The sequence below is a fragment of the Carex rostrata genome, chromosome 25, assembly GCF_964058835.1.
Source record: "Carex rostrata chromosome 25, lpCarRost1.2, whole genome shotgun sequence".
NCBI lineage: Eukaryota > Viridiplantae > Streptophyta > Magnoliopsida > Poales > Cyperaceae > Carex > Carex rostrata.
The window spans coordinates 8,010,452-8,025,685 of record NC_135942.1 but is presented as its reverse complement, the minus strand read 5'-3'; the positions used below and the strand labels follow the sequence as shown (position 1 = coordinate 8,025,685).

General features: G+C 33.9%; 1 protein-coding gene across 1 annotated transcript; it reads right to left on the bottom strand.

Moving 5' to 3' along the window:
- Nucleotides 1–5,030: 5,030 nt before the first annotated feature.
- LOC144576052 (putative xyloglucan endotransglucosylase/hydrolase protein 30) lies at nt 5,031–8,597 on the bottom strand. The gene is made up of 4 exons (XM_078326295.1): nt 8,331–8,597; nt 8,101–8,201; nt 6,039–6,247; nt 5,031–5,923 (listed from the first exon to the last, which is right to left on the bottom strand). The coding sequence occupies exons 1-4, from the start codon at nt 8,515–8,517 to the stop codon at nt 5,395–5,397; spliced, it is 1,026 nt and encodes a 341-aa protein (XP_078182421.1). The 5' UTR covers nt 8,518–8,597; the 3' UTR covers nt 5,031–5,394.
- Between the last annotated feature and the right edge of the window lie 6,637 nt (nt 8,598–15,234).

The following is a 15,234-nucleotide window of genomic DNA, read 5'->3' as shown; positions in this document are numbered from 1 at the left end:
CACATAGTAGTTGATTAATGGTATGATCGATTTAATATAGAGCCAAACTTAATATTTTTTTGCATTGAAAGAGAGAACACTATGGCAGAACAATTAAATGAGATAAGTGTCACAAGCTGTCAACATCAATGCAAAACATGTTCTAAATATTAAATTATATTTTAATCCCAAGTCTTCAACAGTGCAAAAATGGATACAGAACAGTGGACTTACGTTATTGTTTGAACTCTTTCGCAAACCACCACTTAATTCAAAGAGAGTTTGTGTAAGAGATCAAACAACAATGCACTGTTATGTGTCATTCATGTACTGCAGAAACTCAGGATAAAAAAATAATTTAATTTTAAGAATATGTTTTGCATGGATTTTGAACAGCTACTATGACATCCATCTCATTTAATTGTTTTGCTATAGTGTTCTATCTTCCAATGCAAAAAAAAAATATATTAAGTTTGACTCTATATTAAATCGATCATATCATTAATCAACTACTTGACATAAAGCAACAACACAACAATTAAAAAATAGATCACAAATATCAACACACAAAGTATGTCCGTCCAACATGAATCCATGCAAAATATGTTCTAAACATTAAATCATGTTTTAATCCTAAGTCTTCAGTAGTGTAAAAATGTCCATGTGACAGTAGACTTACATTGTTGTTTAAACTCTTTTGCAAACCACCACTTAATTCAAAGGGAGTTTGTGTAAGAGATTAAACAACAATGCACTGTCACGTGCCATTTTTACACTGCCGAAGAGTTGGGATCAAAACATGGTTTAATTTTAAGAACATGTCTTGCATAAATTTTGGACAGCTTGTGACATCCATCTCATTAAATCAACTACTTTACATGAAGCAACAAAATAATAAAAAAAAATATCACAATCATAATCAACACACAAATCACAATTAATACTACTAGTTATTTCTTGAGAATCGAAGATATTTCTGCCTCATTTTGGTATATCGCAACTTGCCTGTAAGGTTGCATATGAGGATTATTTAAACTTACGTTACTTAAATTGGTCATGCTGTCACACCAGCCCATCCATTGATTGCATACTGGACATGTATAAAATTTTCTCCCCTGATTCTTTTTGGTCTTCAAAAGCCTCACAACAGTCGACTTAAGACATCTATTGCAATTATAAGGTTCTGATGAGTAACGACTACTTTGGCTACTCATTCCGCCTATACAAAACAAAAAAATAACATTAATTAACTAAACCCTAATTTAAATTAGTTGTTCCCTAATTTAAGAAACCATTCAAAGTAATGATTAAAATAAACAAAAAATAAATGAGGAAAGAGTGATCTAGCATATAAATTAATGACTCTGGGAGAGGAAATGCTGATCTTTGTCCGTCGATTTGGAAAGTTAAAATTTGCAGCAAGCAATATAGCACAATACTTAATTTGGGGATATATTGGAAGGCTCTGGAGAGATGAATCGATCGACCTAAGGTTTATTGGAATATATAAAATATAACAGCATCACCATCGGTTTAACATATTGAGCAGATAGTGTATACTAAACTCGAGGTTCTAATTATTTACAAAGCGTTGCCCCTGGGAATATGCCATTGGTTCAATATGGTAACGAGTTGTTATTACTTTGTACTATCACCAACAAATCATGTACATAACGGATGGTAAAAGTAACCCCTTCAGTGCCATCGGCCGGTTAGCCGAACCGATGTGGAAGAGTCTCTCAATACTAACTGTTCATGAAATTTAACCTATGGCAAATGAGGGGGTCAGGAGGGGTTCCATCAACGCTATTGGTTTTGTACCGAGAACAGACGGTAAAAAGTTCAAAGTAATTACAGTGCTGCCACTTGATGACTCTAAATGAGTACTACTAACTTTTAGTATATATAAATATATACTTAGTTACCCTAATGCTACTTTGTCGGATTACAAGCACATAATCCTACCGTGTAGTGGTGTCGGGTGTCGATCCACAGGGATAGATCTAAGTTATTTAACAACGTTAGCACTAGTTTAGGTTCTTCGAGTTTGTTAGGTACACATGAATGCTAATTAAATAAAATAAATAATAAAGGTAAAAGTGATTTTACAGTTTACTCTAGCGATGGTATAGATGGAGATGCTAATTGCTGTATATCAAGTTTAGGGAGCCTCTAAGGTTTTGGACGAATTCCTTCTAATTAACTCAATACAATATTTATAGTACTCATGTCTACCCGTATACGGCACAGTCACTGCTGCATACGACCTCACCTATGGCCTTCTGTCACTGTTGCATGCGATATAGACCACCCTGCAGAGCAGAGCCGCATACTAGTACTATTATTCCCCACTTATTACTTGGGTTCGTTTTTATGCGTATTTAAAAGGTTCTCCGACTCTAAGGTTAGCTTGTGAGAGACAATTCAAAATTATCACAGGATATAATGTAATTAAATCACTCACACCAATCTAATCAATTATATTCCCCTATTACTTGCTAAGTAATAACCTTAAACCCTATTCATTACAAGTAATGAATAAATTCCTAATTAAACCTCGAGATGCTATCTATTCTTTGTCCTACCAAGGGAGCCCACTCGATTCGAACCCTAGCCTTTGAATTGCGGCCAGGACTCGTTAGCCGAAGTGTTTTACTTGTATCCCCTCTCACACTGAGGCACAATGACTTAACACCTATTGGTTTGTGGAGGACACTAGACCATTTGTAGACAGAACTATGTATGCAATGACATATTTCAATAGCATATTAAGTATAATGAAATCTCAAATAGACATAAAAGAAAAATAAATATTATAGTAAAGAGCAATTAGAATTCATTACATCCATCCCTAGAGGGAATGAGCTTAGCTACTCAAAGCCATGACAAAATAAAAGAAGAAATAAAAGAAAGACATAACCTAGAACCTAGAACACCTCTTCCTTAAAAGACTCATTCTTCTTCCACCTTGGACTTCGAGCGCCTCTTCTTCTCCACGACTCTAAATATTTTATGCAATATTCTGCTCTAAACTATGGACCTACACAACTAAAACATGCACACTAATTCCTATTACAAGAGGGGTTGAGGAGTCATGGAGATCATGGAAATTCGTCATTCTAGAAGGTTGTTGTCCAACGGCTGAGATTTAATACAAACTAGACACTCCACGGATCCAATCCGTAGGCCCCTGCGACATAGCCTTTATACCGCACGCGGTATAGCCGAGGCCGTAGGGCACTGTACTTAGTCGAATTTCAGTGAATTTCACCACGTTGTATGTTATGCACTTCGTGTGAGGTGTTCGCATACTCCATGTGTTGCCCTATTTCGATACTTCCTTCAGAATCGGTCTAAATATGACATTTTTGCTCTGTTTTCGGTCTAAATTCGTAACTTTCTCCAAAACCTATTAAAATAAGCCTAAAAACATGTTTGCGGTGACTAATTCAGAAAAATGAATAATTTGTATACACTTTTCCACCATTTTCCGTACTAAAAAGTAGTGATTTTCGTTATATGTTTTGGCATTATCACCACTCGTGACGTACACCATCTGTGCAAAAGCACATTCGATGGTAAAGATACGATGGAAAAAATGTTTTTTTGTAGTAGTGACAAATACAAATTGAATTGAATATTAAATAGATATATACACGAATACGGATATTATTAATTCATAACTCTAATTTAGATATTATAACAAAATTAACATATTATTTAACAAATTAATTATGTTATTACAAAATAAAGTAACATGAAATACATATATAATTCAGATATTCGATTATTGTAGTGAACAAAATATTTTTTTTCTCATACTATTCTTGTTATTTCATTACAAAATATACATTACGTTAACAAAAAAATAATCACTAACTTAATCCATATCTTTAATAAAAAAAAAATATCAACAAAACAAATATTTTTCTCTCAACATACATAATTGTAAAACAAACGAATATAAGATCTTACAAATATGAATAATTATCCATATTCGTATATGTATCCGTTTTGAAAACTAAAACTGTATTTGCATTTGTAACTGTATAAATCATATCCATATTTATATCCGTATTCTTAAATTATATGTATATGAAAATCTGAATCTGCAATAATTTGAATGCGAACTCAGATACAGACGGATAATAAATGATCCTTCGCACCCCTGTGATTCCATTTTTGTAAAAAGAGATTTAAGTTGAGTTCACTAGAAAAAGTAAATGAAGTAGAAAATTTGTTATTTGTGCCAAATTTGCGATTTGAGGAGTGTGCAGCGTCAAAAGGCATCAGTACCTAATAAATTACCTAACCAAAAGCTGATAAGTATTTCATTAAGAGTCGCATTGTTAGCCACATAATAAAAGATGATTACAGAATTCGCCACCACATCACACATGCACTTTTCTTTTCACTAAAACAAAAGTCTTTGTACATTTATTGTGATAAAAGCGGAGCGGGGAATCTTTTTAATGCAAAAAAAAATTAAAAAATAAAAAATCTTTGACACACAATAATTAGTGGTGGAAGATGACATGACAGCTATGAGTTCCATTATGTGTAGCCATTTCATGGATTAAATCAAAATCAATTATATGCTAGTTAGTTAGTGACATGCTTGTACTTGAAAATTTACATAATTCATTGAAATTTAATCTCCCAACTTAGTTGTGCCTGATTCATTGATAAATAACTGCGGCGCAATTTATGTGTACTATTTAGTTACTTATACCTCTCTTTAAGCTTTAAGCTTTAAGCAAGCATCTTTTTGGATGCAATGTCCTTTGAAAAGATGATCAGTTGCAGAGTAGCTTTATCATTATATTCATTTCTTAAAAGTTAAAATCAGACAAATGTGTATATTAATATTTGTGCACACTTGAGTTCAGTGACAAAAACTCTGTTAAAACAGAGAAATGTGTGCAGTGCACTGGGGGATGTACTGGTTAATAATTGTCCCACTTGCGACTGCAGTTCAACCACCACCTTTTTCAAGAGTCACAGGCCAAGCCAAACAACTCACCAGAAACCAAAACCACAACCAGCAAACCTTTTTGAGAGAAAAAAAAAAAAAAAAAAGAATAATTTAATCTATGTCCAGTGTCCTTCTCTCTACATTACAAATATACACCTGGAACAGTCCAAATTTCCTGTGAACCCAACGACCCCCCCTGTTTTCCTCAAAAGTAAATTAATCAATGTATCTATCAACCCAAAGGTTTGCTAACCAAAGAAAAAGCCTCCTCAAGTCCTACTCACACCATCACATGCACTTTGTATAGTTGTTATCAGTCCAACCAATATACAGACAGACATACATATCTAAGAAAGAGAACGACATCCGAGGAGAAACAAAAATCTATCAACTATATTCATCAAATATCTTATTAACAAGACAACCACCCCAAATAAAATTTAAATCTCAGCCTGATTCCTCAATCCAGTATTCACAGTATTCACCCCTGCCCGTACTTTCCTCTTTGACCGGCGTCGAGGCATTACAACCTTCGACTCACCCCACTCCCAGAATTTCTCCTTCTCTGAAATTATATTATCACACTCAGGAAAAGTTGTCGAGTACCTGACAGTGTCATAGCAAACAGTATATGTCATGTAGCGATTCCTGAACTGGCGCATAGCATTGCGTTTTTTAGAGGTCATGATAGCATATTCCTCTGTCATTAACTCCACCTCAGACTCTGCGCAATCCTCAATTGATGGTGCTTGCCGAATGTTATTTGCCCGGCATCCTCCAAGGACAAAATCTGAAAATTCTGATATGAAAGGGGCGTATTTGTAATTAACCTTGAATTTTCCGCCTTCTGTGGCCCATGCTGAGCCGTCCCAAATAGTCGCGTATACATACATCGGCTTAGAGGGAAAGTCACCACCCATCTCCTCATTTCGGATTACCTCTCTTATTGGAATGTCATCAATGTAGAATCTGAAATAAATAAAATGGCTTCAATTAAAAAAATCTAGGTCGGTATTGTAAAAGGTCTGATCATATTAAAAAAAATTAACTAAAATTTTGAAAATCAAGTAATAGAAGGACATACATAATATTATTTGAGGTCCATAAGATAGAATAATTATGCGGCTCTTCAGATGGGTCAAATGGGAGGAGATATCGCTCCTCCCGGCCCCGGCTGGTGCTGCCATTACCATAAATATTTGTCTGTACTCTCCACTCCTTCCCTTTTCTCTCGCCCAAAAACTCAAAATCCAACTCATCATGGTTATGCTCATATGCATCTCCATTTGATAACTGCAATAGCAACTCAATTTATACAAAAATTAAGATTAAGTTCTTAAAATTAATTGTTAATTAACAAAGAACAGTATGAACTACAGTTAATCATTGGCTGCTCAATTGGTTGTTCATTATGGTACTTTTTTGTAGGGAGTTCATTATAGTACTTGAAAAACATACTAAATTAAGCATGGTATGGTATGGTATGGTATGCAGGAGGCAGTTCCCATGTGCTTGTTGGACTGGCCAACCCTTTTTTGCTGTACAAGACATCTTTATACTATAAAAAACTGCTTATAAACATAGGAGTGTTGTTAGTATTATTATTATTATAATTAAATTTTTAAAATCGAATTGACCCTTTCCACTATGTAGCTCTGGTTCAAACTTTAAACTAGTCCTGTAAGTCACAACAGAAGTCAAAGAAAAAGGAAACTTGATAGAGTAAATATGTGTACTGTTAATTATTACCATGGCCATTAGCTTTAACTTAATTTGATACTATTGTGGTATACTTTGTGTTATAACAGACTGAAAGCTTTAGTAATTTTAACAAATTAAACAGTTACAATTCTTATTTGATATTATTAATTACACTTTTAGAAGCTCCCTTCAGAACTATCCACCAGTAAAATACTGTTCCACCACTTAAATTTTTTTTTTCATCTCATCTTCTTCGAAAAAGAAAGATACGACAACACATAACAGTAAGACATAACCTATATATAGTATTACATGGATGTACCGACCACTTAAAAAAATGGTATTCAGAGGAATGCATAAGACCATACACTATACAACTCCAGTAAAGTTGCATGTACCTAAATCAAATTTGTAAGTTCATGTACTTGGTGAAAAGCTGCATATCATATATATAATATGTACTAGACAGAAAGGTATGCTTGCACAAAAGTCATATGTTGCTGCACAAATCACATAACTAGGCTAAAATGAAAAACTATTACTCTAGTTGTGTACTAGCTAGCTTGTGTGAAACTAATTTCTTTCTTTATTTATTTCCTTTTTATGCCACAACACTTTTCTGATTAAAATATGTAAATGGATACCGAAAGGAGACAGTAAATAATGTAAAGATGGATTTCAGAAGTAGCACTAAGCATGTGACAGATAAGTCCCTCCTACCGCACCAAACAAAACATTAATTTTACATGGATGTACCAATGGCTCTACCATAATAATTTTTTTTTTTGGTGATTACTCTACCATACATGAACTTTTTAACTTATCAACTTTTTTTAAACACGAGTTTGCATACAGTATTAAAAGTGGTGTCGTCCCGTCCATCCCCAAGCCACTTGATTAATCATTACAATAATAAAAAGGCTTAATTTGTAGAGATTTATTTATGATGGTCCAATGGCTGAATAGAATAGTATTGCACTACATAAGATAGTGTTCTCATTTATGTAATGTACTTTTGACAGGTTAAGTTAGTGACAACTCAGTTGTTGGTCTTAATTAAGCTAGCAGTTTTTACCCAACATGATTTATCCTATTGTATATTGAATGCAGGTTACAAATTAAGAGATAAGAAAGAGTCAGAAGGAATAATCGATCCACCTATATTTCTCTCAAAGCTTCAAGTCTAAATAATAAACCTTACAGTGAATTTAGTCTCCTATTGGAGCTATATTTTTAGAAAAAGTAGAAGATTGTGCTCTGTTCCTTGAGAGATAATTGTGTGTGTGAATAAGCAGCATGCAAAACCAGGGGAATGAAACATATATATATATATTAGTGAATTAATTAATATGTCTTCGCTCTTGTACGTAGAAAGCAATTACAATTAGAATTAGAATTACATGCAACAATTAATATATATAAGTATAAGCAATGAGAAAACTTACATAAAAGGCCACAACAACTCCAGCGGTATAGCCCCTTGGAAGCTTGATCGAAGCACTGAAGAAACCATGCTGATACGAATCCGTTGATATAAACCCCGAACCTAGCTAATTCAAACAACAAGTCCCGATTTCAAATTCACAATCCACAGACGACAAACATCTCGATCGACGCAATCAATCGCATACTAATCTAATTAATATAATCTAATCCAATCGATTCAATCGCATACCTGAGTAACGGTCGAGCTTGAGACGAACGCTGGTACCATCTGGCGACTTGACGAGATTCCCGCCTCCAAATAGGTGAGAATAACCTTCGTCGAAGGATATAGTCTGAGGCGTATCAGCGTACGAGGCGGCGCCGGTGGTCGCCACCGCTAAAACGGCCATGACAAGCCCTAGTAGAAAATTGGACATATTGCTGCTATATACAATTCTATCTCTGTGTGAAGAATTGAGTGCGTGCGTGTAGAAGACGTTTGTTTGTTTCACTATCTCTATTCTCTAATCCTCTATCGCGTCGCTTGTTGTCGTCTTCTTCATATATGGGTGGCAAAGGGAAGAAGAGGGTTTTCTGTGGAGTTGGTGTATCTTTAATCTTTATAAAAGAAAAGAAAGGGGTCGATGGCGGCGGCAGTTTAACCACTGACAGTGGGCTCATTACTTAATTAGGTGACTGTTATACGGTCTACAACTATTGAACACCGGGACTATTCATATTTTAGTCTTGGAATGGAGTGCCTAGTGGGAGTAGTAGAGCTGAAGAAGAGAACACGAATTGGATTGGAGGATAAATCAAATGGAATATTAATAGCAGGCAGCGACAATTATTCCGAGGCTTTGGTTTTCGTAATAGGAAAATACCTTTTTTTATCCCTCCATGGGCCCGTGGCACCAAATTTTATAATATTTTCTTACCTTATACCTTCTCTTCGGACTGAGGATTATTACAGCGACAATTAATACAGCTTTCTTTCTCATTCTACATTTTCAAAATCCAAATCGTTGATCCAAACTGTTAGATGTGATTTTTACAATAATATGTGCTTAGAGATCAAATTTTATATTTTTTAAATTTTTTTTACTATTTATTAAGATAGGTACAAAAACTAATTAAATTCAGACCATTGAATTTTGTACCCATCTTAATAAATAGTAAAAAAATTTCAAAAAAGGTAAAATTTGGTATCCAAGCACATTTTATTATAGAGATCACATCTAACGGTTTGGATTGACGATTTGGATTTTGAAAATGTAGAAAATGGTTGTCGTAACTTGTTGTAACTTGATCCCTCCTCATATATATATATATAGAGAGAGAGAGAGAGAGAGAGAGAGAGAGAGATGGGCTACGGTAAATTACAATGTATAGCCTTATTTGTACATTACACTATAAATCACGTGATTCAAAGTCCAAATAACTGATCCAAACCGTTCATCTTGTTGTCCATATTAATATGTGTTTGGAGACCAAATTTCACATTTTTTGAAATTTTTTTACTATATTTTAGATTTATTGAAAATCGTTGTTTTCAGACAAATCATTGTTTTCAGACATATCAAGTTACAAGAATTTAATTTGTAATATTTTAAACTTGGTAAAGTGTGTTTGATGTTGTTTCAACAGGTTACAAACGTTGGTAACGTTTGTAAAATGTTATAATGATTTACCTGTAAGAAAACACTGAGGAACAGCTTGATCAAATACAAAGGAATCAAAAACGTTACCTCAACGTTTTAAAACGTTGTAACATTTTAATTAAATTTCTAAACTTCATAATTCATGTTTTTGATCAAGTTTCCACAGAGTAAAATCGTTGGTAATGTTTTAATCAATCTCGCGGAAAAAGAAAACCTAAATTCAAATTTTGAACTAAAACATTGTAACGTTTTAAGTCAAATTGCTCTTTCTGAAGCTATTTCTATAAATAGAGTTTTGGGCCTTCTTCCCAAACTCTCCCAGCCGACCCTAACTTTCAAAACACTGTTTTTCTGTGAGCTTGAGTCCTTCATTGTTGATTGAGCTTAATACTTCAATATCTATCAAACAACCTCAACCCACTTCACTAATCTTGAGTTAGATTAGGTTAGAGTAAGATCTTCTTAAGTGTTCTTCTTGAGGATCTAAACTTTGAGACTTCGTTCTCGCTTTAAGTTGGCCGTGTGACTTCCCATTGGTTGTAAGGGTTCACCGGTTCACAAGTTATAAACTTTTCTCATTGGGAATAGAAAGACACACCTAGAAGAGGTTACGACACCCCGGAAATGTAGGCATTTGTTTTGTCGAACTCCGTTATCACCTAGCGTGTCAAATTTCTCTAAACTCATCTATTTACTTTTTAATTGCAATTATTTTTCAATTTGAACCGATTAGCGGTGCATTTAGTATAACATAATAGCTAACCCCTCTCTCTCTCTCTATATATATATATATATATATATATATATACACACAGAGAGAGAGAGAGAGAGAGAGTAAGGCTACCATACATTGCAATACATAGACATCTTTGTGCATTGTACTATAAATCACTGGATTCAAAGTCCAAATGACCGATCCAAACCGTTCATCTTGTTCTCCATATTAATATGTGCTTTGAGACCAAATTTTACATTTTTTGGAAATTTTTTACTATTTATTAAGCCACTTTGAAAATCGTTGATCCAACGGTGCCTTTTGATTTTACTGTTACCGTTGGATCAGCGATTTTTAAAGTGGCTTAATAAATAATAAAAAAATTCCAAATAATGTAAAATTTGGTATCCAAACACATATTAATATGGAGAACAAGAACGGTTTGGATCGATGATTTGGACTTTGAATCCAGTGATTTATAGTCCAATGCACAAAAATATCTATGTATTGCAATGTATGGTAGCCTTACTCTCTCTCTCTCTATATATATATATATATATATATATATATATATATATAGAGAGAGAGAGAGAGAGAGAGAGAGAGAGAGATGGGCTATGGTGCATTGCAATGCATGGAGGGGTTTGTGCATTGAACCATAAATCTAAAATTCAAAATCCAAATGGCCGATCCAAACCGTTCATCTTGTTCTCCATATTAATATGTGCTTGGAGACCAAATTTTACATTTTTCTGAATTTTTTTACTATTTATTAAGTATTTTACAAAATTGTTGATCCAACAATGGCTGCTGATTTTACTGTTTTGTTAAGCCACCGTTGGATCAACAATTTTGTAAAATACTTAATAAATAGTAAAAAAATTCAGAAAAATGTAAAATTTGGTCTCCAAGCACATATTAATATGGAGAACAAGATGAACGGTTTGGATCGGCCATTTGGATTTTGAATTTTAGATTTATGGTCCAATGCACAAACCCCTCCATGCATTGCAATGCACCATAGCTCATCTCTCTCTCTCTCTCTCTCTCTCTCTGTATATATATATATATATATAGAGAGAGAGAGAGAGTAAGGCTACCATACATTGCAATATATAGACATTTTTGTGCATTGGACTATAAATCACCGGATTCAAAGTCCAAATCATCGATCCAAACCGTTCATCTTGTTCTCCATATTAATATGTGTTTGGATACCAAATTATATTTTTTTTTTGAATTTGTTTACTATTTATTAAGTCACTTTAAAAATCGCTGATCCAACGGTGCCTTTTGATTTTACTGTTATCGTTGGATCAATGATTTTCAAAATGGCTTAATAAATAGTAAAAAATATAAAATTTGGTCTCCAAAGACATATTAACATGGAGAACAAGATAAACGGTTTGAATCGATCATTTGGACTTAATTAATGAAAGCAAGTAGCTGCCGTGGAAGAAAGAGAAATTCTAATTCGATACAATTATAATTGATTCTTAATTGAACTTAAGAAAGAGATGTTCTAATACAAACAAGTAACAGTAACAATAGAAATCCTCTAAAATTGATTATTGATTCTTCATACTGGTTCCGTAGATACAAACTCTTATATAGGCGATCCAATTTTAATTCGAAATATCTAATTCCACTTGGTAATTAATACTATTCACTCATAAATCATACTACTAAAGAACGTTGTTGTGAGAAGAGCGATGTCAACAGAGAGCTGCTGGGGGAGGGATAGTCGGATAGAGGGGTGAGAGAGGGGCATTTAAGAATACGACGAGCAGTGAGAGAGGTTGTGGATTGGAGCGGGAGAGAGGCTTGGGGTTGGGGCGTGTGTTGGGGCGACCGTAATTAAATTTCTTATTTCTGTTTGTCTCTATTATAATAAATTAATTAGCGCTCCATATCAGCACGGATATTAAAGCCGATCGAATGGTTAAAAAATGCATAGTACATAATGACATTATATATGCATAGCACCGTAACCTAACTCTCTCTCTCGCTATATATATATATATATATATATATATATATATATATATATTGGCGCGGACTAACGCCAAAAAATTATGACATTGGAACATAAAGGCCTTCTACAAAAACAAAGTACTTTTTGCCACAATTTGTTTTCTGTTATAAAATAAAGATAAACAAGCATAAAAAAGAATAAACAAGATAGAGAGAAAAATGATGACAATCTTTTTATTCATACATTTCTCATGTGTGTACAATACAAGATTACAAAACCTCTATTTATAGGCTACAAATTGTAAATGAAAGTCATACAAATAATAAATTGAGAAATGAATTCCAATAGTAGTGGGCATCAATGTGCATGGAGTAGTGGGGAATATGAGAGTTACAAAATGAATGACATCCACACATTTAATATTTATTCATAACACTTCCCCTTAGATGTCCATTATATAAGAATATGCCTCATTAAAATCTTACTAGGAAAAAATCATATGGGATAAAAACCTAGTAAAGGAAAAATAGTACAATATTCTTCTAAATACGCAACTACAGCCTTACCAGAAAAACCCAGTGGGAAAAACCATGGTTAAGAAAAATATAGTGCATATTAACTTCCCCTCATGACAGCATCAATCAAGATATTTAAGTTGGCGAACTCCAATATTACGAACTAGCTTTTCTAATATTGCAGTAGGGAGCGCCTTAGTGAATAAATCTGCTAGATTTTTCACTTGAACGGGTTTGTTGAACATTAGTAACATTATTCTTTTAGAGATCATATGTGAAAAAGAATTTTTGTAAAATATGTTTTGTTTTATCTCATTTAATGTATCATTCATTTCATTGAGCAATATATACAATATTATATTCATATATGATCGTTTGGATCATTTCTCTAAAAGACAAGCTACATGTCTGACAAATGTGTTGAATCACAGATCTTAACCAAACACATACTCAGCTTTCTTTTGTGTATTACTAAATTTTCTCATAGGTAGCGAAGTATATGTTTAATTATATGCCAATATTTTCACATGGGAGAAGAACTATATCTTGCTAATAAATTTCCAGCAAATGATATATCATGTATTGTATATCCATTAAGATGCATAAGTGCTCATATTGCACTACGTCATGGTACTTCAGGACCAAATAGTGCAATCCAATGCAAAATTTTGTTCTCCCAAGATCTTTCATCTCAAATTTTTCCTTTAAATAATTTATTGCTTTTGGAAGCTCTTCAGGAGTTCCAATGTTACTTAGATAGTCAACACAAACTGCAATTATAACAAAATTATTTCTATATCTTTTCCTAAAAATACATGGATAGATCGTATCATTCTTATATCCATGTTTCAATAAATATTCACTTAAATGATTATAGCATATGCGTCCATATTGCTTTAATCGATATAAAGATTTATTCAATTTAACTGAATAATATTCTCGAGAACCTAAATTACATGCTTCGGGTATCTTAAATCCTTCAGAGATTTCATATAAATATCATTATCAATCGAGCCATTTAAATAAGCTATAATAATATCCATTAGACACAAATTAAGTCTTTCATGTATTGCCATTGTTCGCACAAAAATATGCTATACACAAAGTTTCAGGTACAGCTAGCTGTACCCTTTTAAACCGTGATTTAGCTTTCGAATTAGGTTTCAAGTGCACAACTTTCGTTCAAGAGTATAATCAGGTATCGATCTTCAGGGACGGTATAGTTCAACTCTGAACCTTTGCTTGTCTCAGTTAGGTACTAGATTTTGAGAAAAAGTTGGTTTGATTTGTTTAAATTCCTAGGTTCAATAACATAAAAGGAAAGCAATTAAACGTTTGGTTTTACTTTGATTTTAAAATGAAGTTTCTAGGGTTTCAGACTTCATCCTCAACTCTGCATCTCTGGACCTTCATGCGACCCTAGTGATGCGACCCACATGGTCCTCGAGTGAATGCAGCATTTGAATCTCGATCTGAGTTATCTGCTTGTGTAAGGATCTGTTGACCATACCTAATATTCCTAAACCTCAACTCTCGTTTATTGGCTTAATGAACCTGGTAAGGATGTGCAACTTCACCTTCTTAGACCTACAACCTCAAACTCTCGTTTACCGGTGTTCAACCTAAGTCAATTGTCTGGTTTGCTAAAGGTATCCACTATCTCTCAATAGATGAAAATTTCACCTCTCAGTTACTATTGATCTCACCTCTCGGATCTAAGATCTACCTCAAATACTTGATCTAATTGCAATAAACATCAAGGTCAAAGTACTAGAAGAGATGCAAGAAACATTCAACAGTAGACATCAAGATTCATTCAAACAATCACAATCAAGCAATGGAAGAATAATACTCAGACAATCAAACACAAGAAAAGCTCAAATTCAAGTTCAATGCATACAAACAGAATTTTAGATTACATCAACCCTAGAAACAAGAAAGATCTACTCAAGCATCATAAAGAAAGAGATAAGAGAATAAATCATGATAAAACCAAATGAAGAAATGGATCTAGAAAGAATTTTCCAATCTTCCCTCCTCAGCTCCTCATCTTTCTTGAGCGACACTTCAAAGGCCTTGAGGTTTTAAATCTTGAATTTATGAACCCTTGGTTAGTGGCAGAGAGGGGTCTTTTATAGCCTTCCCAAACGACCCCATCCAATTTGGGCCTTTACTGGGCTTTCATTGGGCCTCCGCCTTTTGCTCTGGGAAACTCCGATGCGAGTCGCGTCAATAGCGATGCGACCCACATCAGAGTTTGTCTGATGCGCCTCGCGTCTGTGGTAGAG

What these genes read in the sequence shown, in the direction of transcription:
- LOC144576052 (XM_078326295.1), bottom strand. Translation starts at nt 8,517, where the DNA reads ATGTCCAATTTTCTACTAGGGCTTGTCATGGCCGTTTTAGCGGTGGCG. An exon ending in CAAGCTCGACCGTTACTCAG is followed by an intron (nt 8,202 to 8,330) that starts GTATGCGATTGA and finishes TGAATTAGCTAG; the next exon opens with GTTCGGGGTTTATATCAACG. An exon ending in TGGACCTCAAATAATATTAT is followed by an intron (nt 5,924 to 6,038) that starts GTATGTCCTTCT and finishes TATTTATTTCAG; the next exon opens with ATTCTACATTGATGACATTC.